General features: G+C 43.7%; 2 protein-coding genes and 1 long non-coding RNA gene across 5 annotated transcripts; 2 read left to right on the plus strand and 1 right to left on the minus strand.

Annotated features, from left to right (window-relative positions):
- The first annotated feature begins 975 nt into the window (after positions 1-975).
- LOC137868774 (uncharacterized) lies at positions 976-3565 on the plus strand. The gene is made up of 3 exons (XR_011102241.1): positions 976-1045; positions 1902-2059; positions 3470-3565. It is a non-coding gene; the product is annotated as an uncharacterized lncRNA (long non-coding RNA).
- Positions 3566-9214: 5649 nt separating this feature from the next.
- ntmt1 (N-terminal Xaa-Pro-Lys N-methyltransferase 1) lies at positions 9215-12969 on the plus strand. The gene is made up of 4 exons (XM_068705672.1): positions 9215-9352; positions 10700-10859; positions 11059-11311; positions 12127-12969. Exons 2-4 carry the CDS (start codon positions 10701-10703, stop codon positions 12381-12383), a joined length of 669 nt encoding a protein of 222 aa, XP_068561773.1. The 5' UTR covers positions 9215-9352; position 10700; the 3' UTR covers positions 12384-12969.
- Positions 12970-14117: 1148 nt separating this feature from the next.
- On the minus strand, positions 14118-22190 carry ndor1 (NADPH dependent diflavin oxidoreductase 1). 3 transcript variants are annotated; one of them, XM_068705669.1, is made up of 15 exons: positions 22105-22190; positions 20789-20928; positions 20573-20650; positions 20295-20392; positions 20123-20221; positions 19654-19755; positions 19328-19531; positions 18040-18167; positions 17450-17661; positions 17076-17183; positions 16865-16979; positions 16513-16659; positions 16280-16398; positions 15055-15149; positions 14118-14688 (listed from the first exon to the last, which is right to left on the minus strand). In XM_068705669.1, exons 2-15 carry the CDS (start codon positions 20921-20923, stop codon positions 14544-14546), a joined length of 1785 nt encoding a protein of 594 aa, XP_068561770.1. In that variant the 5' UTR covers positions 20924-20928; positions 22105-22190; the 3' UTR covers positions 14118-14543. The 3 variants fall into 3 exon arrangements, with proteins under 3 accessions (XP_068561770.1, XP_068561771.1, XP_068561772.1); XM_068705670.1 differs by lacking the exon at positions 22105-22190 and adding an exon at positions 21878-22016; XM_068705671.1 differs by lacking the exons at positions 14118-14688; positions 15055-15149 and having other exon boundaries at positions 16367-16440.
- Between the last annotated feature and the right edge of the window lie 419 nt (positions 22191-22609).

Genomic DNA, 22609 nt, shown 5'->3' on the forward strand with positions numbered 1-22609 from the left:
AATAAATGACTGTACTGAGACATGTTGTCCACCTGGACAACTGTAGAATATATGAAACAATACTTTCATAATATGCCTTTTAAATAAAATAAATTGGATATTTAATGTTATTTTGTTTTTTTAACAAAAGGACATCTAGTGTCATAGCCTGGCTAACTGTGAACTCTATGATCTGCCCGTAATTGATATGGCATTATGACATTCACATTGAGAAGATACAGCTTCACTTGTAATACAGTGAGGTGAGATGGTCAGACGTCTCTTGATGAGGTTATCATGAACATACAAGCTCCCAATCTCCCTCTTCCTATAGCTAGCTACTCCACTGATAAGCTAACTTAGCTAAACACTGGCTATGCACTAGCCTAGACACCATGCTAGCGTCATTAGCATGTTAGCATTGATCGCTAGCTTGATATTATAACCGTCACCATGTTTATACAATAAGCTATGTAGCCAGACCCAGACATAAATCAAGCTAGTTGACATCTGTCACAGTCAGATAACATATTTACCTTGACAGACAATCCGTTGAACTTGAAGATCTGAAGACTGAACTCGTGAACTGTTTTTTGATTCGTGGAGAAAATATTTTGAGTATTTTAAATACAAAATTACTCCACTCTAAAGTATTTTGTTACAAATTACGTTAATTTTTTTATCGGCCCTATCAAATACAAATGACAAAATACTCAAAAGTAATTGAAATACGTATTTCAAATACAAGTAATAGAAATACTGCCCATCTCTGTGTGTAGAACATATTTAGTGTTCTGATCTGACATTAAACCGCAGTGAAAAAGCACAGAGAGGCAAACAGTACCTCTACCTCACTGAAGAGGGCGAGCGAGAGCCCACATGTCGGGTTTATGCTTGTTCTGTCGTTGCTCTTCTTCTACACTTCTCTTCTTCTTCTACACTTCTCTTCTTCTTCTTATATTTCGCTTTGACCACAAAAATGTAAGATACTATATCCAAGCTTAAAAATGTCTCAAACCCAAACAGTGAAATATGACCAAATCAACATCAGTTCAACGTCGGACAGGTAAAGTAACCTCTTATGTGTTTGTTGTTCTCTTTATACATCCGGGGTTGTTACACAGATTATCGCGGAATCTCACGATTTTCGCGGGTGGCGCCCGCGAGCGCTCCGCTTCTGAAACGCTCCCGGTGGAATCAAATATGTACCTTACCTATATGTGTGTAAAGAACGCTGATATGAAAAACAACCAGTAGTCAATGTGCAAGCTGCCCATTGAATGGTGATTTAAGCTTCTCTATTGGGTTCATATATTTGTAAATCTGACTGACGTAGTGTCAGAGCCTCACCAGCCACGAACCTCACCGCACGTCACTGTTCCCTACCTAACTATACCAAACTGTACTTTAATAAAGGAACTCTTTGCCAAGTTTCTGAACTGTATTTAGTTCGTCGACACATAACTGTAGGAACTGTAGGCTTTTCCTGCTGTGGTCACGGTGCACAATGTTTTAATGCGCCAGACACCCTTTACACATCCACGTTCTGTAAAAACATACTCCATAAATCCTTATGAAGTGCATTAGGACACATATGCTCCCGTAGCTGTGGCTACAGTGTGTAGATGGATACTGAATTGTAAGTTGCTTTGGATGAAAGCGTCTGCTAAATGACTGTGATGTAATGTAATGTAATGTCTCCATGCTGAAATGTCCCTGTGGTCTGGTTTATGTTGGACAAACTAAAACCTTAAAGATTCTCATATCTGAACACAAAGCATGGATACTGCTGTTGCTCGACATTGTGCACAGACGAGGTGGAAGCGTCAATAAAGTTGTGGGGAATAGAAAGGCGATGAGATGAATGAATGTGTCTGACTGAGGCCAGATGGATTTGACTTTGGACATTTTTTTGGGCTAAGATGCTGTTCTAGTTGTACTTGGGATGTGGCTTGTGAAGTCGAGCTCCGAATCTAAGATAACACCGAGATCTCTAATCTGCTCACTGAGTTTCAGGGACAGCGAGATCAGCTTGGAGTGGATCTCCTGTCGCTGACAGCTTCTACCCCAAGGATCTCAGGTGAGTCTGTTTAACTGCAGAAGGTTTTGGCTCATCCAGTGTCTAGTGTCACTGATACAGTTGACACGGCCATTTATAGGCTGATGATACCTAATTATTAATTAGGTATCATCAGCTTATAAATGATAAGACACATTGTGTGTCTGTATGATGAAAACAAGTGGCAGCATGTATAGGTTGAACAGTAATGGGCCTAGAACGAGTAACATATTGTGTATATTATATAATATATATATATAATTATATATTATAATTTCAAAGGCTGCAGTCAGGTCTAGTAATAGATGGAAGGCTTGTTTGCAGTGCTGTGGTTAGGTCTGAAGACAGACTGGTCACATCGTTGTGGAGGGATTGGTCAGTATGCAGCTGTTTGTCCACAACCTTTTCAAGTGTTTTACTGAGAACAGGGAGACCGATCCGTCTAGTTGTTCTTTTTCAGTAATGGTGTAAGAATAGGACACTTGAGAGAAGAGGTAAAGAAATGTTTATTACGTAGTGTGACAGGCAGTGGAATACTAATTGTGTGTCAATAATGCATCGTTATGGGTAAGAGGTGAAGATGATGCACTGTGCCCACAGTGGTATGATGATGTCGGGCAAAGACAGGTCAGAAGTCCTTAGATTGTCTTCTAATAACCGAGAACCGAGAGGCGGTAAATTCATGACTTTTGGTTGATGTGAGGAGCTCAGCAGGGTCGATCTTGTTGGGTTCAGCAGTTAGTCAATAGTAGAGGATAGAGATGTTGCATTGTTTTGATTCTCATGGATTTCTGGGTAATGTAGGATCGTCTAGAGAGTTCCATGTCTTCTTTCGAGGTGAAGCAGCAGCTTGTTCTTACGCCACTAGTGCTCAGACAGGCTCTCTTTAACAAGGAGCTATTGGTGCTTTTTGTGGGTGCAATGCTGTCAATCATTTGACCAAGAACACTATTGAAGTTATCCACCATGACATCACAAGAAGCCAGGGTGGGGGGTGCTATGACAGCATACTGACTGACCAACATCCCTATTATATATACTATATACTTTCTGACTGCATTTTCATTCTTATGGAGCCAAATCCATATCAGAAATATGCAGAAGTGGTCTGAGGTTGCAACAAACAGAATGGAGGTAACTGTAATATGAAAACCCTTTGAGGTGACGTTTGTGAGTAGTAACATGAATCAACTCTCATTCAGCCAGCTCTCAGAGACCGTAATACACCCAAGTTTATAATGTTATTAACAGTGAAAGTTTTATTAGATAATGATCTGACTTGTAGCAGTGCCAGCTGGTTTAATATGAACACGGTTCTATGTGATATGTCACTGCAGTCTGTTGTTGATCGTTACTGGACTCAAACTATGAGAAGAGGAGTGCTGAGAGGAGGAAGAAGGGTGTATTCATGTAGACCTGGTCCTTCCACAGGACATCAGTGTGATGTATCTTCCTGAAAGCTCTTCCTGTGGTCTGGATGTCTCCAAGTGACGCTCTTCCTGTCTGTTGCCTGGCAACAGAGGAGGAAAAATAGATGAGGTGATGAGTGAAGGTGAGCCTGAGGGAGATAGGGAGTGTGTGTGTGTGTGTGTGTGTGTGTGTGTGTGTGTGTGTGTGTGTGTGTGTGTGTGTGTGTGTGTGTGTGTATGTGTGTGTGTGTGTGTGTGTGTGTGTGTGTGTGTGTGTGTGTGTGTGTGTGTGTGTGTGTGTGGATGCATGCATGATGATACATGTATGTACACATGAACATATAGTTGCAGAAATGAATCATTTGTAGTGGTCTTCTTACCGCAATGTTTTAAGGGTTTATGCTTTTTCATCAGCATTATGCCCAAAAGTTATCTTTCATTACAGCCATGTACAGCGTACACATTGCTTCATTTTATTTTCAAAATGTGGATGGACCAGTAAGAATGTGTCAGACACAACACACTGATAGTGGTGGGGATGGCTCAGTTGCAGGGTCTTGGTTTCAGCTGATCATTTTGGGAAATCCAGCCTTGTTTCCATGAGGCATATTCTATACAGGGAGTTTTAACTATCTGTCTATATCACTTATTAACCTCTTCATATCCACCTGAATGATGGTGGGATGGGGATTGGGATGAATGATGGTACCTGGGGTTATTAAAAAATAGATAAAAGATGTGGCTTCAAAGGTGTATAGCTCAGTAATAATCCATTAATAAGGACACATATTGGGATAACTGGTGTATCTCCTCCTCCAACATAGTCTCTTGAGGAAGATCCCTTCAATGGTCCATTAAGTCATTTACTTTCTGGAAAAGATCTGCGGAATCAACTAATTAATAGTTTATTAACATTTACAATGTGATGGATAATGATAATGTGCCTTAATGGCTCACTACATTCAGAACTCCAGGTCTGATAGCTCATCACAGAGTGTAAGCCATGAATAAACAGCCATCTCGTCTGCGGTTACAAATGTTTGATTCACAAGTTGTTCTTCCACTACAGTATGTCAGGTCTGCAGCTGTAAATGCTAATAAATAGGTGTTTTCATTGCACTGATCATAAGTGTTCTTCGATGGTGTCGATCGGGATCACTGGTCAGAGAATAGGTCATCTAAGTGAAATCTCAAAATAGAGTCGCATCGTTTCTTCCATTCTCACATCTCGTCCGTAGAACGTTCCTCCTCTCTTAAGTGGGAGGATGCAAGCGATGGAAGCAAGGATGCAGAAATGACAAGAAGAATCCCAAGAGGAGGAGAGAGAGGAGGCTAAAGGAAAGAGAGGGGATCACCAGAGGAGAGTATGGGCAGTCCCAAAGCTAGAGAGGGAGAGAGCAGGAGGTTGGGAGGAGATGGAAGGATCAATATCTAATTTCAGTGCTGAGTTCACTGTGGACAGTTTTCCAATGAGACTGGGCTAGAACAGCAACGTTTAAATAGCCTTGTATCTCTGTCGCTCTCCTTGTCTCTCTTTCCCCCTCTGCCTGTCTCCCTCTCTGCCTCACAGGGACAGATGTCTCACCTCCATCTGTCCCTGTGTCCACTGCTAATGATGTGAAGGCTCGGACTGTCTTCCACCAGCTAATAGGGTCTCTGCCAAGCCGAACAATGAGCAGCATCCACTGTATCTGTGAGCAGTGTTAATCACAGTGAATCACTCACTTCACTTAACACAGATTTTCCACTTTTCCACAGAACCTTAGTTCAGTTTGGATCGTGTCAGAGCCGAGCTCATGGTGAGGTCAGTTTCTTTTCACTGTCTCTCTCTGCAGTCCAAACCACAGCAGTGAGAGCAGGGTGGAGGTGTTGAGGGGGAGTATACCTCCCTGAAATATTTATGAGAAAATGCACCAAAGCAACTGTGCAGCAGCCTCATCCCTCTGTCTCTCCTTCCTCTCCTCTTCCCTCCATCTCATTCTCTCTCAAAGCTCTCAGTGTGTTAATCAATGTTTTGTGTCTACTCTTTTCCTCCACTACTTCTGTGGTCATCGATGTCTTTCCCTTTTTGTCTCACACTCAGACTCTTCATCATGTGAGGAGCATATTCTATCAGCAGCAGTATTTACAGCGTGTAGTAGTAGTGTTGTGTACTGTGTGTGTCCAGCCCACGTGGACTTTAATGAATCTACAGTGGTAGAACGAGAACGTTGTCTCACCTAGGGTTCACAAATACAACAGTTAAAACACAGCCTGAGCTCTTCTGATTCTACAGCTGGGGTAGCGTACGTGAACACAACACAGGTCTTTGGCTGTTGGTTCAACTCTGCTTCACGTCAAGTCAGGGCGGTACAAAAACATCACCAGACACGAGGAACGGTTTGTACTGAGCGTCACGATTATGGAAGCTGTTTCAAAAAATGATGAATCAAATAATAACAATAATCATACAAAACTGAAGCAGATTAAAAACCCACCTCATTAGTCCATCCATACAAAATGTTCCTTCATTAACGTTGTTTCAGAACTTTGTTCTGTTCAGTTTACTGCTGCAGTGTTTTCATGTTAACAGTGTTTCATGAATACCTGGATGTGAAGAGGGTCGCTCACAGCGATGTCACCTGACTGCAGTTCCCCTATGAGCTCATGGTTTTGGTTCCCTCTCTCCGCTGTAGTGTGTTTGTCGGTCACAGCAGGCTGCTGTTCTCAGTGAAAGCTTTGATAAAGCCTCCGTACACAAGACTCAGAGACCAGCTGGTGAACACAGTGGAGCATTCGTTTACTCAGGAGTACAGTACATTACGTTTGGAAGGATACGATACATATTAAAGGGCAGACTCACAGTGTGATTTGTCATCCGCTCACATCACACCTCACACATAGAGTGGTAGCTTTTCTAGTGTTTCATTCCTCTAATGAGTGAGTGAGAGGAGGGGAACCAGCGATGATCTTCTTACGCCTATTAGATTTAATTGATGTCTCCTTTATTTTAGATTCTACACATGTAAGGTCAAATCTTATTTATTTTAATTATTTATTTTCGTATATTTTTAGGATTTTAGGAAATGTGATTGTGTATCATTTATATTATTGGTTTCATATTTGTGAATGAAAATGGAAATGCACTTTGACACAACGATATACTGAACATATAAATACAATAACATAATAATAATAATAATATGCTTCTTCAATCAGTGTGAGCCAACATGCACACACCAGGCCCCTGGAGCTGACTCACCTAGAGGACTTGTTTGTACTGTCATCTCGTTTCATGTTATTCCCCTGAAGGTACCTGGTCTAACCAGCCCTCATAACCCTCCGCTCCACTGATCCACAGTACGGGACCAGACCAGTTCACAGGTCTACTCCACATCTCTGGTGGCTCCTTAAAGCAGCAATCTTGAAGATTTTCATTGAAATAAATGTCTGTTGAGTCCCTGTGTGGAGCCTATGAACCACTGAAGTATTACAATATTGATATATTTGCAGTATTATAAACTGTGGCGACATTTGCAGAAAAATACCGTTTACACAAAATGGAAAAAATGGAACTGAATAGTAACAACAAATGAGATGCAGCCCAAGAATCAAGACTTCAGACTTCACTCAGAAATAAATGAACCAGGACTGAAATGTGAACATCTGAACATTTATACAATAAATATCAATATAAATAACATTTATATAACATGATAAAACCTGGTGACAGCTCACTGCACCACCATGCTCATACCAAGGCCACCGACAGAGTGTTCTCAGATCATCACTCACACGTTAGTACCGATGGCGAGTTAACGGCAACAATCTGAGAAACAGCAGCCTTGTTGCTATGGTTACTCAAGCGCATGTGCGTTCACACTGGAAGAGCAACAAACTCAGTGTGAACACTAGACAACAACACAGAGAGGAGCTCACCACAGCTGCTACTACACCACAATCATTTACACACATACTGCATAGTATCAGTATGTAGTATAGCGTTATATTGACCCATATCTGAGGATCTCCTCTACTCCCTTTGTTCTTATAGGTCCATGATGACCTTACGTCTTCATGTTTGTACTGTATACACAAACATGCATGGTACTCTCACAGAGACTTCACAGAATCACTAGTGTCACCAATAAACACGGTATCTTTTGAACTTCAGACGACAGCTCAGCCCTGATCCACTGTGTTCCAACACGTTCTCATGTCGACTCATCACACGCTGACGCTTGGTCAGACTGCCGGACGTCACTTTCTAACGCACAAACACGTGGTCCACCTTGTGAACTTAAACAAAACACTTGCTCAGTAACAAAACCACTGAGTTAAAGATAAGTAAGTAAAATAAGTACGTAAATGAGTTCAACAAGACAAAACTTAAAGTAAAACCTGGACACCAGGGTCAGACGGCGGTCTCCTGGGTCCTCCCTTTATCTTTACACTACGTCATCACACTCCCATGTTCTCTGAGCGTCTAATGATGACGTCCATGGTTTACATTGTAGATGCTGGCGTCTCATACAGACACTAGAGGACACCTTGTGCGTTGCTATCAGAGCCTGGTTCAAACTTAATGAAAGCTACGCTCTCTGATAACCCTAACCTTAGAGAGAGGGATGATATGAGTTTACTGAAGGGAATGAAAGAGACTGAACAGGAGACAGTCAGAAGCCCTTTAGTGGACCAGGAGACCAGCTGACGTGTGTGATAGTCTGGTTCCTCTTCCCAGAGGTCGGAGCAGGAAGACATTCTACTCACAGCTGCTGAGTCAGTCAGACATACCTGTAACGCTAGCTTCTTCTGGAGCTTTCAGTCATATCTAATGGCTTTCATCAGCAGCTGAAATGTACTGAGTCGTCATGGAAACACAGTCACAGTCATTGACTTGAACAACATGAAGTGTGTTCAGTAAAGTGACTCACAACGTCCCTCTCTCCTCTACGTTCCTCCTCCCTCGATGAATACTTCTCTTGGGACAGACTGACACTCGTTAACACTAATACAATGTGAATAATCAATAAGAGTACATCACTATTTGGTGAATGCACATGTACAGGAATTGGTGAGGTGTCAGATATCAGCAGATTATAGTCTCATAGTCACTGAGGGTACGACGCAGAGCATGACAGAACACTGCTCTGACAAAGTGTTCTCAAAGCAGGACAGGTCACAAGTGGATCGTTCATGGCTCGATACCGCACTGCCCCCTGGTGCTTCATGTGCTGCACTGCAGCTCTGTGTAACCGAGCGTGCAGAAGGCCCCGCGAGTTGAACCCACTGCAGAGCCTGTCGACATGTGTCCTGCTCTCAAAGGTGCACAGAAGAACAGTCTCACACTGCTGCTGAGGCCTTCTTCACAGCAGACATCCTCACTCACCATAGAAGAAGAAGGTGTCACAGTAGACAGTGAGCCAGTACCAACAGCACCAGGACCCTGAAAACAAAGCAGCTAAAAGGAAATCAAACATCATTTATCTTGTATCAGTCTGACAAGTGCATTGTTCTTAATACTACTAGTGTGCTTAGTAGTATTAAGCCTTTAAAACACAATTCAGACCTCCATGTTGAGAGGTATTTATAGAAATGACCATCAGACAGAACATTTGCATGATTCTTTGAGTACACGCTAGTCTACATGTATTATTGCTCCACTCCATTTCACAGCATGTTTTCATTACATTCACCTTTGTATTCATTCACATGTACTTTATTAGACATGTTTTCCAGTGGGTACAGTCAGCCAGTGAGGGCGCTGCTGTCACGTGTTCTCCCGGGAACCAAATAAGGAAATGACGTGCTGCACGTGCACAGCCATGGAGTCTCAAATAGAAAGGAAGCAGAGACACCGGACCGGACCGTGAGGGAGAGGAGGAAGAGGAGGAAGAGGAGGGAGAGGGAGCTGACACGAGACGAGGTACGTGTTGTTATCAAGAAGCGCTTTTAAGAAGTTCACTCTGTTACCCTGGAAACAGAGCCGTCACCGGACAGCTAGCTGCTTGGCTAGTTAGCGCGTGCTCATTATGTCACTTAACGTTACATTGTAATGAACAGTAGTGTTTCATGATGAAAAAAACATGGATGCATGTGTTATTATTAACGAACAGCTTTTAAGAATGAGTTAAATGTCTCATATTTTAAAGGTTCCGCTCTATTTACAACTTCACCTCTGCACGTGCACGTGGCCATGACGTCGGCTCCAAGCTCGCGCTGTATCAGCAGCCACAGCTGCTATTACAGCGTTATTACTTATTAAGTTATTACTAACAGGAAGTATTCAAACTCTGTTTAAGTGTGTGAAACACACTGAGCAGCGTCACGTTAACGTCCAATGGTCACACGTAACTGTGTCATGTGTTGGTACTGGGCTCACGTAGTAGTACTGGGCTCATGTGGTAGTACTGGGCTCATGTGTGGTGGTACTGGGCTCACGTAGTAGTACTGGGCTCATGTGGTAGTACTGGGCTCATGTGGTAGTACTGGGCTCATGTGTGGTAGTACTGGGCTCACATGTGGTGGTACTGGGCTCACGTAGTAGTACTGGGCTCATGGGTTGGTACTGGACTCACGTGTGGTGGTACTGGGCTCACGTGTGTTGGTACTGGGCTCACGTAGTAGTACTGGGCTCATGTGGTAGTACTGGGCTCACGTAGTAGTACTGGGCTCATGTGGTAGTACTGGGCTCACGTGTGGTGGTACTGGGCTCACGTGTGTTGGTACTGGGCTCACGTGTGTTGGTACTGGGCTCACGTAGTAGTACTGGGCCCATGTGGTAGTACTGGGCTCACGTGTGGTAGTACTGGGCTCATGTGGTGGTACTGGTACGCTCATTATGAATAAAGCTGGTGGGCCAGACGTCCAGCTTCAGTCTCATACATTCTGCTGCTGAGCCTCAGAGGAAAAGTATGCACTCTGTCCTGGTCACAAGATGAGGCTGATGGGTGCTGACAGCTGGTGTGTGTGTGTGTGTGTGTGTGTGTGTGTGTGTGTGTGTGTGTGTGTGTGTGTGTGTAAACACACGGTGGGCTTTACATAGGTAAAAATAAACAAAATATGATAAAAAGATGGTATAAAGTACAAAAGATAGTAATTAAACTAGAGTAATATAATGCAGGTAAGGCACCAGACTGTTCATATCTTTAGTTGAAGAAGTCTTCGACTGTATTTCTGTACAGCTCATGAGTAGAAGTAGTAGTAGTAGTAGTAGTAGTAGTTAGTGTAGCCTTTTCTCTGAGGGAACCGTGTCATCTGTGTACTTTGACAGGATGGGAGACATAGCAGAAAGTGAGACAAACTTCTACTCCAATGCAGAGGACTACTGGAGGGACGTCCCCCCCACAGTGGATGGCATGCTGGGGGGCTACGGCAGCATCTCCAGCATCGACATCAATGGATCCAAGGCTTTCCTGCACAAGTTCCTCGGTGTAAGAACTTTGAGAGAGAGAGAGAGAGAGATTTGTACTTGTAAATTGTAACCTGCAGATTCACAAACAATGACGATATACGACCGATGTTGGTCACGGTTAGGGTTAGGGCTTCAGAGCCGGTTGACCCCGACAGAAGCAGCTGTTATTCACTAGCGACCTCTCGTGTGTTTCCTCTCCTGTGTTTTTGCTGTTGAAGGAAGGGAATGGGAAGACGGGCACGGACTGCGCTCTGGACTGTGGAGCAGGCATCGGGAGGATCACCAAGCGTCTCCTGCTGCCTCTGTTCAAGACGGTGGACCTGGTGGACGTGACACAGGAGTTTCTAGACAAAGCCAGGACGTACCTGGGAGAGGAGGGCAAGAGGGTGGGGAGGTACCTCTGCAGCGGCCTGCAGGACCTCGTACCGGAGAGTGGACGCTATGATGTCATCTGGATCCAGTGGGTCATTGGTGAGTCTGCACAATGGCTGCCATCAGTAAGCAATGGTGGAAGTCGTCTTACATAACAGGCACAACACGTCCCCCGTCTTGTCGGGAATCAACTTCACCCTGTGGCGGTAATGTTTGTTCCTCGGATGACAAAGGCATGTCCCACTCCAAACAGCCAATCTCATTCCTCCACTAACCTGCCAATCAGAGGCAGAGTAACACTCCTGACATCTTCCTGTCTGCTCTGTGACGGCGTCGTGCAGCAAACTTGAAATGACTTGTAGCCGCTTCAGGCAGCTAGTGACACTTCCAGGCCGCGTGTAACACAACCTGTTCTGGAGGTCAGTATGACTGACGGGCTTCTGTGTGTCACTTGAACAGAGCTTGTATAGAAGTATGTAGCATGCAGCAGGGGAGGGGCCACGCAGCCATCCTTTGCACAGCTCTGAGAGGAATGTAAATCAAGTCCTTTGCATTTGATTGGACTGCTAAAATGTGGACGGGCTCATACAGATGACTGTGGCTCCACACACACACACACACACACACACACACACACACACACACACACACACACACACACACACACACACACACACACGTTGCCCTTCTATTGAGCCATCTACTGGACTACCGCTGAGTGACCTGACTGGACGTAACTTTAGTTAAACCTTGTTGAGCACATTTGTTGGTGATAGAAATGTCTTAGAAGAAATGAAGAAGGAAGCCATACCACCTATGTATGAGTAGGGTTAAGGCAGAAGTGATGAAAAGCACTCAATCAGAGGTCTATGGACAATACATATGAAGCCTTTCCTCCTGATTTTTCCCTTCAGGCCACCTGACAGACGCCCACCTGGTGGACTTCCTGCAGCGTTGCCAGAAAGCCCTGCGGCCCAACGGCCTCATCATCATCAAGGACAATGTGTCGTATGAGGGCGTGGTCCCCGATGAGGTGGACAGCAGCGTCTGCCGAGACCTGGAAATAGTTCATAGTCTGGTGAGCAGAGCGGGCCTCCGCATCCTCCACGAAGAGCAACAAACTAACTTCCCAAAGGAGATCTACCAAGTCCACACTCTGGCTCTCAGATAGGACCTCCTCCATGGGACAGTTAGAGTATACAGTAATCCATTTATTATCTGTGAAATGATCTGCAGTGCGTGTTCCTAACTCCATACATCAGTCTTCTTCTTGTCTGGTCTACCAGGTCTAAAGGTACGGCCACATAACACTTCTGTCTTACGAATAGTTGCTAAGTCTCCAGTTCAAGACGGACAGATTCAAGCATGCATTTCCTGCGTCGGTGTGATGTTGAGCAGGATCTCAGGTCCAAGTTCAACTGTGTGGATATGCACAGCCAGCCAATAGAAACTGGTAATGGAGAAGTCCTAGTGCTGTGTGATCACCAGACTACAAACCACTGTTTACAGTTTGTTATTGAACAGAAGGCTCATGTTCACTTCCTGGTTCTGTCTCTGGATCATCGTCTACTCTCACCACGACTCATTTCAATGTTCTGGAGATGTTTCATGGACATGTTACAGCTGATTGAAGACCAATTTGAAGATTCATGTGTTAACAGACTGTGGCTATATTTCACTGATTTTAATAAGGGATGTCTGAATCAACTGTTTTGGGTCCTGAGTGAGAACTGTTGATTAAATGAATGACGAGCTGCTCCCTGACTACTCTGATCTTTACTATTAGAAGAGCTGTGAGAGCTCTGTGATCACTCCTTCAGAACCAGGGGAGAGGATGAATGGAGGTGTTTGATTTGATAAACCTCATGGTGCATACATTTACATTACAGAGTGGCTCCAAAACAAACAAACTACTGTTGGTGAAGAGTAAGAGAGAGACATAGAGGATAGAGAGACAGACATTAGACGATGGAGAGAGACAGACAGACAGACATCAGATGATGGAGAGAGACAGACAGACAGACATCAGATGATGGAGAGAGACAGACAGACAGACATCAGATGATGGAGAGAGACAGACAGATAGATGATGGAGAGAGACAGACAGACATCAGATGATGGAGAGAGGAGAGACAGACAGATGATGGAGAGACAGACATCAGATGATGGAGGGAGAGAGACAGACAGACAGACATCAGATGATGGAGAGAGACAGACAGACAGATATCAGATGATGGAGAGAGACAGACAGACGGACATCAGATGATGGAGAGAGGAGACAGACAGACAGATGGAGAGAGAGATTTGGATTTCTAACAGGTGTTGAAACAGCATGCTTCACTTCTACCATGTTGGATGTATTGAACAAAATGACCTCAGCTGGAAGCTTCACTGATGAGCTGCTGCCGCGCTCACAGGAGTGTGTATCAGGAGGATGTCAGCGATGGTCTCTGGTGTTGGATGAGAATGCCCACTGACTCTGAGCAATGCTGTACAACCTAGTGTTACAGCCACACCTTAAAACAATGGCTCAGTGGTTACTGTTGTGTGGATCATTTATTACACAGGGTTGTTTCTTCACCCTCTGACCAGCTGTCTCTCACACAGTGGTACAGTAAAGGTGCACATGGACGTACCTACACTGTCCCTGCTGAGGTGTTTATATGCCCCATGCAACCTGGATATAGCATTGGCTATCTGGTGAACAGTTCCTAGACCCGTGTTTGACAAACTTCTTTTTTAAAATGACAAATCATCCCCACCTAAAGGAGCGTTGCGTACATTCCTGACCATCTTTACTGCCATTTCCACATCACCTTGTTATCTTTTATAATACAAATATAAATCACTACTTTGTTTTATGTTAAATACTTTAACGAGACAGAATAAATGCATTCAGGCAGAATTAACAGACTCATTCTTTTAATTTCCTCTCATCAATCAAACAAACAGAATGTAATGTACACTCACCTTTCATATCAGATTCAATGTGACAACAACTCTCAGAGCAAAAGGAACATTCAGGCTCCCTCATGTGGCTCAAAGGTGTACTGCAGATAGAAAGTCAAAGACAATGGAAGAAATTCTGCTCCTTTATTTGGCAACGCTAAAAAGAACTTCCTGCAACCCACCTGGGGTCTCGATCCAGTCTTTGGGAATGACTCTTCTACAGTACACTGCTGAGGTAATGTCAAAAGGGCTTGAATGAACTTCCATGCTTAAATATGCTGATGTGCTGACACTTTTATTCCAAATCAGGGATTGTATCATGCAGTCAACATGGTAGCAGCAGCTTAATGTGAACTCCAAGTAGTGGGCCAAGGGCATGTGATCAAGACCAGGTCTCACTCTGGAACTGGCCTGTCCTCTCCATGGTTGCCAGCATCTGCGAGGCGTCCTCTGAGGACACGCCTCCCTCCTGCTGGAACACCTCTTTCAGAGCGTCGCACACACTGGTTGGCATCTGTTTAGCATTACTGCATAGAAAAAAAAAACAAGGTTGTAAGTCTGCCGCAAGCTGTCAGAACAGTGTCACAGGGCTGCCACTATTATTATTAACAGACATGTGTAAACCCCCGTCGTGATAGCCATTAGCCTCCACTGAAATGGAGTGCCACTAGTTGTCCTCGTCTGACCACTAGTGGCACTCAGACAACTAGTGGCACTCTTCTGACAACTAGTGGCACTCCTCAGACAACTAGTGGCACTCAGACAACTAGTGGCACTCCTCAGACAACTAGTGGCACTCTTCTGACAACTAGTGGCACTCAGACAACTAGTGGCACTCCTCAGATAACTTAGATGTGAACACAGGAAAGATGGTTTTGGTGCCTTGGACTCACCCAGAAATGTAAAAGCAGGCACGTCTATTGGCAATCAAGTCCCAGAGGAGCTCAGCGTTCTCCCTCACACGGTCCTGCACATACACCTTTTCCTCCTGAAATACAAAAGCACTCAGTTTTCTTATTAGTCAAAACAAAATACACAGAAATTGTATGTAGTGGCAGAAAACGTGTGGTTGTGCGTTTCCTTTAACCACTATTCCATTTCCTCTTGTTTTTACCACAGAAAGAGTGCAGGTGCAGTACGACAGCCTTCTTTCCAAAACAATTCTAGAGATTTTATTTTTGCAAAATAAAGATTTTATGAAAATAAAGATGCTGACAGATGTTTCTGTGTCCTTAAATCGTTGCAGATTGCATTAAGCCGCTGAAGTCAATGACGGTATCTGCTCACCGCTCATAAAACTCACCATTTCGTGTCACGCCCTTCAGTCACGGGATCAGCACAAGAGATAAATAGTGAGCAAATATAACTTTTAGAGATTCCCTGATCACGTTTTCTTTGCCACCAATACCAATTTCCAATCACCGATGATCCATATCTCCTACTACACATTACATGCATATAACATAAACATCGCCAATCCAAAAATAATTTGAACCACTCTGAAGTCAGAGTAAACCATCAAAAATTCTAAATGTCATTCTTTTACTTTGTTACTGATTAGAGCTACTGTAAACAGCTCATAATGCATCTCTAATATTTGATATTGCTATGTAAACATCTGCTTCAAACAACTAAATGTATTCAGGTAAATTGGGGGAAAGCTGGATGGCAAACTGAAGACATTTAACAGGGGCAACGATTTGGGTCTGTAAAGCCACCATGTAGAACTTGATAACCAACCCCCCAGTGGTAGTATAAACTAGAAGTACCGCCTTGCAGCTGTATGCCTGCAACAACCAGCCATCATCATTTTATCCTCTAAGACATTTGTGTTAATTGTGAGCTTTGGCCAGAAACATGTTTTGTGAGGTCACAGTGATCTTTACGTTTGACCTACAGAATGGATTCAGTTCATCCTGGAGTTCAAGTGGAAGTTTGTGCTGCATTTGAAAAGGTTCCCTCCAGGCCTTCTTGAGATAATGTGTTCACATGAATGCAGCAGACAGATGGATGGATGGACAACCCAATAAAATAAAGACACCGTAGAAGACAGAAGGTCGATGTACGCTGTGAACGTTTCAGACTTCCTGTGATCATTCGCATGTGCTTTAGTCTGACCTGGTCTCTTGAGAAGGCAGTGAAGAGGGTCAGATGTCCAGTCTTCATCATGGCCTCCCACTCTGACCTGAAGTAGAAGTCTTTGGACTCAGAGCGACAGCCAAAGATCAGGACGTTGGCTAAACAGCAGGAAGACAAGGAGGACGTGTGTCATGTCAAAGCTGTGAAATGATGTGGAGTAATGTCAGTTATTTAGAAAACAAGAGACAAAGTCAGAAAGGTAAAGGTCTCACCATTTTTCCCCTCAGCCATCCTTTCTTGTAAAGCCGACCTGCAGGGCGCCACTCCTGTTCCAGGTCCAACCATTATCACAGGGGTGTCTTTCTCTTTGGGGAACTTGAGACTTCCCTTCTTCACCCACTGAGGCACATACACCTCCCCTGCAACACCGTTTAGTAGGACACAAAAAAATGAATTATTATTAATTAATTGTAATGCAACAGGTAATCAAATGTATTTTGCATCAGGAGGTATGTATTCTCCAAGTTATGTAGTGTATCTTATAAACTGAAGGACACACAACAGCCAGCCAACCAGAATGAAGTCATTTCTGTAGAGGCGATCTAAACACTTGTGGTGAGAGACCTTGAGCAGGGTCCAGGGAGGCTAACCAGGTGGAGCAGAGGCCTCTTCTTGGTTTATACATCTTGGTTTTGTAATGAACCACAGCTACCAGGATCTGAAGCCTGTGTGGGTGAGCCTGTGTGGAGAGAAGGCTTTAGAACAGTTTTTGAGGCATCCAGGTGAAGCACAGCACATCTTTTCATAGCATTTAATAGTCGTCATGAAGGACTACCTGGAGAGAGGAGGCGATGGAGAACGAGCGAGGCTGGATCTCAGGGAATAGATCTAGGAGATAGTCTACTTTGATTTCTGCTGTGGTATGGGGGAAATCTGCCAAGACCTGCAGCAGCAAGAGCACACGTTTACAATTTCAAAGCCTTTATGTGCATGATTTAAACATAAAAGACACTGAGGCAGACAGCAACACTTTGACTATCTTCAGCAAGATTGCCGAATTTTTCTACAAACAACAATATATACTATAAGAGTAATTAAAACGATGCTATAATCACATGAAATCTTACACACAGTGGCTTTAAAATAAGTAAAAAGCTACATTTATTTTGACAAGACTGAACTGCACCGACTCTAACCCCGATCCTCTACCTCCAGCGCGGTGCGTCGGGGCCTGTTGCAGTAGCTGTGCAGCTCGTCCTGGCCCGCCGCTGAGCTGAACTCAACCAGCTTCTGCCGCTCCATCTCGTTGGTGGCAAAGGTAGACAGCAGCTCAAAGAAGGAGCGACGAGGCACGGCGGCTATGTCCAGGTAGCCCTCCACCAGGTGGCGGACAGTACACGGCTGAGGAAGCCTGGCTTGAACTGAGAAGACGGGTTTGTTTCATAAAAAATAAATAAAAGTGCATTTTGAAATACAATAAAAATCTGCAATGGAATACTAATGAAGTAGCGTTTTAATAATTTCATATGCGATTGGTTCATTAATACGTTTCTATCAATGTATGTACAGTATATGATTATTTCATAAAGTTTATTGAACACTAGACTCACAGCAGGTGACAATAAGAGAAGCTATCAACTGAAATCAAACTGGAATTCCTCTCATGGCTAAAGTCATTTGTAGGCCTGCTTGTTTTGGGCTGTTAGGCTTGCTTGATTTCTTTGAAAACACACGCACGCACACGCACACACACACACACACACACACACACACACACACACACACACACACACACACACCTGCAGTGTTGTCTGAGGCCATGAGAGTGAACATGGACTCTGGATCTAATCTCAGTAGTTGACAGAATCGCTGTACGTCCTCTGGAGTGTTACATGGACGCATCATCACCACGTCACCAGCAGCAAACCTACACAGCAACACCACAACCGAGAGAGAGAGAGAGAGAGAGAGAGAGAGAGAGAGAGAGAGAGAGAGAGAGAGAGAGAGAGAGAGAATTTAAATAAAGAAGACAAAAGAATAAATATTTTCCATTTGGAAAAAGCTACACCCAGCTTCAAGGACTGTGCAATTGATCTAATACATTTATAAAAGCATAATATATGTTTAACATGTTTATTATCTTCATTGATATCATAGTTATACTAACAACAACAACAGCACAAAACAAGCACAAGCTTATCATCCAACATGGTGACATCTGGAGAGCACATCTGTACAAAGACATCAAATTAAATTCATATCAATGGATGTGAAACAATAGAAGAAACAATTAAAGACAACAAACCTCTTGAAGAGTTGACACAGACAGAATGCGTCGGCTCAGTAAAGCTCGTGGTCCAGACGACAACAAGCTAGATGTGAAATGCAGCATCCAGAGATGCAGAGTACAGTGATGAAGTGTTTCAACGTCGTAGTGCAGTCAGGATGTTTTCACAAGTGTTCTATCTCCTCCGTTCATAAGAGTGGGGACAAATCAGACACCAGTACCTCCCGTGGTATCAGCAGTGTTGAATAAAAGAACACTAGATGTCCTTAAGGAACACTTCATCTTCAGTAGAAATCTAATTAGTGTGATTAGAAGAAGCCTTTCACTGTATTTGATGTGAAGGAGTCGATTACAGTCTTCCTCATCGGGATATGACTAAATGTGTTAAAAGTTAAAGTGAATCGTTGACCCAGAGAAGAGGTGTTGCTCAGGTTGACTTTAATCACGTGGATATAAGTGAAGTGTTCAGTCGTCTCCCTCCTCGATAGAGAGGTGTCTGTTTCAGGCTGACGAACTGCTTCTACTGTCTCCTACTGTCACGGTTCTTCAGATGTCAGGAGAACAAATACCAGTTTAGAATGTAATCTACCCTAACAACAGATGATGAACTGTCAGAATAAAAGCAGAAACGGATCCTCAGAACAGGCTCAGGGACCACAGGGATGTATTTTGACAAATTCAACTCTGTAATCCCAGATTTCAAAGACTTAATGAGCTCTCAAATTAAAAGGAGACCAGTATGTATCAACGAGCCACAACCTGAGCTCACCCACACCCAAAAGGGACTCAAAGCTACTTACTCAATACTGGATCCTGTGATGTCAAACTCCATGTGCCTCACATCCTGAAAGTGTGACGTGTCCGTGACTCTCCTGTTGGACACTAGTCTGGCAGGAAAGGGAGCGGACTGGGAGGGGACAGTGTGTTCTGTGGGAATCCTCAGCCTGTCGTCCGTCTTCTCTTCTACTTCATCCAGGAAGTGGAACGTGTATGTTGGAGGGAGCCTTCACAAGAGGGAAGCAAAAAACACACAGACTAGGCTCCAATACAAAACCCCAATAGAAGTTAATAAAAGGCTTGAAAGAGACAAAAACTATCTATAACACAACTACAAAATGATACTCACGGTTCATCTTCCCTCAGTGGAATCACATCAGCCAAACATGGGTACAGAGCAAACACCTTCTCCCAAAATGACGTGAGCCACGGGTCAATCACAGCGTCTGACCTGGTTCACAGTTTGAGGTAAGCAAAGGTAACATCTTCCCCCACTGCTCCAGACTCACTCTACTTTAATGATTAATTGATAAATTGAAGATTCAAGTGTGTTTCCTACACTGGAGGGATTTTACCCATTTAGGGGCAGATAGCCAGATAGCTAGCTAGCTAATTCTCCCATGAAGTCATGCTACAGGTACGGAACATACAAAGGTGAAGAGAGCTGGCTCCAAATGAGTCACCTCAGGTCAGCCATCAGCAAATTAAATTACAACAGCCATGTTTCAACCAGTAGAAGGCTGTCGCTATGCCATTTATTTATCATGATTATTGATAATAATCATTCCTGATGAATGAGGGATGATTCAGTTTCTCACCCCAGGTCGTGTTGGTCATCTGCCAGCCCGACAGGCAGCAGCATACTGGCACCCAGCTGCAGAAGACGCTTATGAAGCTTCTTGGCCACAAAATTGAACCTACGGGTGAACGTGGTCGACCATGAGTCACTGTGAATGTGTACCGTGAGAACTGTAGACCTGAAATACTGACTTCGGATAGGAGGAGTCCCCCAGGCCCAGTACAGCACAGTCCAAGCGACTCAGAGAGCCAACGGGCAAAGACTTCTTAAAGACGAACCTCCAGAAGACCTGTGAGGAAAGTAGAGATGGACAACCAGTGCAACAGAACTAATGTAAGAGGTCTGGTATAACAGAAGATCAGAACAAACTATCGATACAAGAAACTCGTCAGGTCCATGTTCACCTGCATCTTGTGATTGTTTAAACTACATGAATCTCACTATACGTCGTCTTCTCCTCTTTCACTACCTTCATATTGTCTGGAGGGTCTCCTTGGCCCGTGGTGGAGCACACAAAAACAACCAGAGACTCTGAGATCAAGTTGGCCTGTTAGATGAGAGGAAACACTCATGAGGGCCTGAACAAACATCACAGACCACTGCAGGGACCTGGTGCTGGGACTAGAACAGGTCCGAACAGCAACACATCGCCCGTCATCGCCTTCCTCGTTACCGACACACTCACCACATTATAGTTATCCAGAGGCAGCGCTCGAACCTGCAGCCGCCTTCTCTGCGCCTGTCGTGCAATCCTCTGGGCCGTGTCCTGGGCCGTACCGGTCTGGCTCCCATACAGGACCAGCAGACTGGGCTTTGACATGATGACTGAGAGACACAAAGTCACAAGCTAAACACAAATGAAACATAAACACACGAGAGGAGAACGTACCGGTGCAAACACATGAATCATGAGGTATATTATACACAGAGTGGTCTGCATTTCTAAAGGTCACACATCACAGAGAAACCCACTGAAGTGAGAATAGTCCATAATAATCTATTATTGACTCACCCATCAATAACAAAAGAAGTCTTTGATTAAAAGTATCAAGGTGTGTGTGATTACCTTAACTACTGTGTTATATGTGAGTTATATTACCTTGATTAACTAATACTTATCATTTAAAATGGTCCGGTGTGTCTAATGAAGAGGCTGATAGAGAAGTGTGGACAAACTGTCATGTCTCTTCTGTGTATTAGATGAATCATGAGTATGTGTCCTGTTGTCTTCTAGAATGTCTCCACACATGTAATGGTTGCATGTTGTCACTGTTACACATGTAATGGTTACATGTTGTCACTGTTACACATGTAATGGTTACATGTTGTCACTGTTACACATGTAATGGTTGCATGTTGTCAATGTTACACATGTAATGGTTGCATGTTGTCACTGTTACACATGTAATGGTTGCATGTTGTCACTGTTACACATGTAATGGTTGCATGTTGTCACTGTTACACATGTAATGGTTGCATGTTGTCACTGTTACACATGTAATGGTTGCATGTTGTCACTGTTACACATGTAATGGTTACATGTTGTCATGTTTCTTCTTGGTTAGCTCGTGAGGAACACGTGGTTCTACATTTAAACGCGTTGGTGTTCCAAATGACAGAGAAACCGACCTATTAATATCATCATGTAGCAATTAAATCATCCCAAACATCGAAATAAGTGTTTTTATGAAACATGGATATGAAGGACCTTGTGAACGTCCATAAACTAAATAACTCTCATTGTTAATGAAACACCTGTAATCTGATAAACTACCTGTATCTGTGGAGACTTTCCGCTGTAGGTCTTCTCTTTCCTACCGTAAGTCACGACGTTAGTTAAGTCAACGCTACTTCACGTTACATGACTTGTGGCTAACGTTCGTTGCTAGCAGGCTATCTAACGCTAGCTGGGGAGGAAATATGGTCAATTATTTGTGTTCGTATTTATTTTCCTCTATAAATCACATTTATCTCCAATTACTACTGAACCACGATACTCACCGCTGCTGTCTTCGCCACCAGTAGCTTTAAACGTTAATACAACAAACACAAATGACGTAGCTTCTCTTTCTGAACACAACGCTCCACTTTACGGAAAGACTCGTTGACGTTGTGATTGGCTCGTGCGTTGATGCTACATTTAAAGCCGCACAGAGAAAATCAGAGATTCGTGTTTTCTACATGACATTCCTGGACATCCACCGTCAGTGAACGCACGTTGCAGAAGTTTGCCTTCAGGACTTTCTGACAGAAAGGTTTATTTGAGCCCAACTCAGGATGTGTTCCTAAAGCTAACCGAGAACCAGTTCTAGACTGGAGAGGGTAACGGGGGTCCATGACGGCTCCTGAAGATATGTGAATGAAAATGGGTTCTATGGTACCCAGACTCTCCACACTTTATGAGAATCCATTCCATCTATTTGCATGCAGTATAAATGTGTTATTTTCTAATATTCTAAAAATGGTGTATTTTAATATTTCTGCGTACTGGCGTCCAGAAACAGTC

Source organism: Cebidichthys violaceus, unplaced genomic scaffold (assembly GCF_023349555.1).
Source record: "Cebidichthys violaceus isolate CVI_PGR_0920_01 unplaced genomic scaffold, fCebVio1.0.p SCAF_12, whole genome shotgun sequence".
Taxonomy (NCBI): domain Eukaryota; kingdom Metazoa; phylum Chordata; class Actinopteri; order Perciformes; family Stichaeidae; genus Cebidichthys; species Cebidichthys violaceus.

Bases quoted from the DNA above. Each gene is read 5' to 3' on its own strand.
- ntmt1 (XM_068705672.1), top strand. From the start codon at position 10,701: ATGGGAGACATAGCAGAAAGTGAGACAAACTTCTACTCCAATGCAGAG. The intron at 10,860-11,058 runs GTAAGAACTTTG...TTGCTGTTGAAG, and splicing joins TCCTGCACAAGTTCCTCGGT to GAAGGGAATGGGAAGACGGG. The intron at 11,312-12,126 runs GTGAGTCTGCAC...TTTTCCCTTCAG, and splicing joins CTGGATCCAGTGGGTCATTG to GCCACCTGACAGACGCCCAC.
- ndor1 (XM_068705669.1), bottom strand. From the start codon at position 20,923: ATGTCAAAGCCCAGTCTGCTGGTCCTGTATGGGAGCCAGACCGGTACG. The intron at 18,168-19,327 runs GTAAGTAGCTTT...GTTGCTGTGTAG, and splicing joins ATCACAGGATCCAGTATTGA to GTTTGCTGCTGGTGACGTGG. The intron at 16,980-17,075 runs GTAGTCCTTCAT...CTCTCCACACAG, and splicing joins CCATCGCCTCCTCTCTCCAG to GCTCACCCACACAGGCTTCA.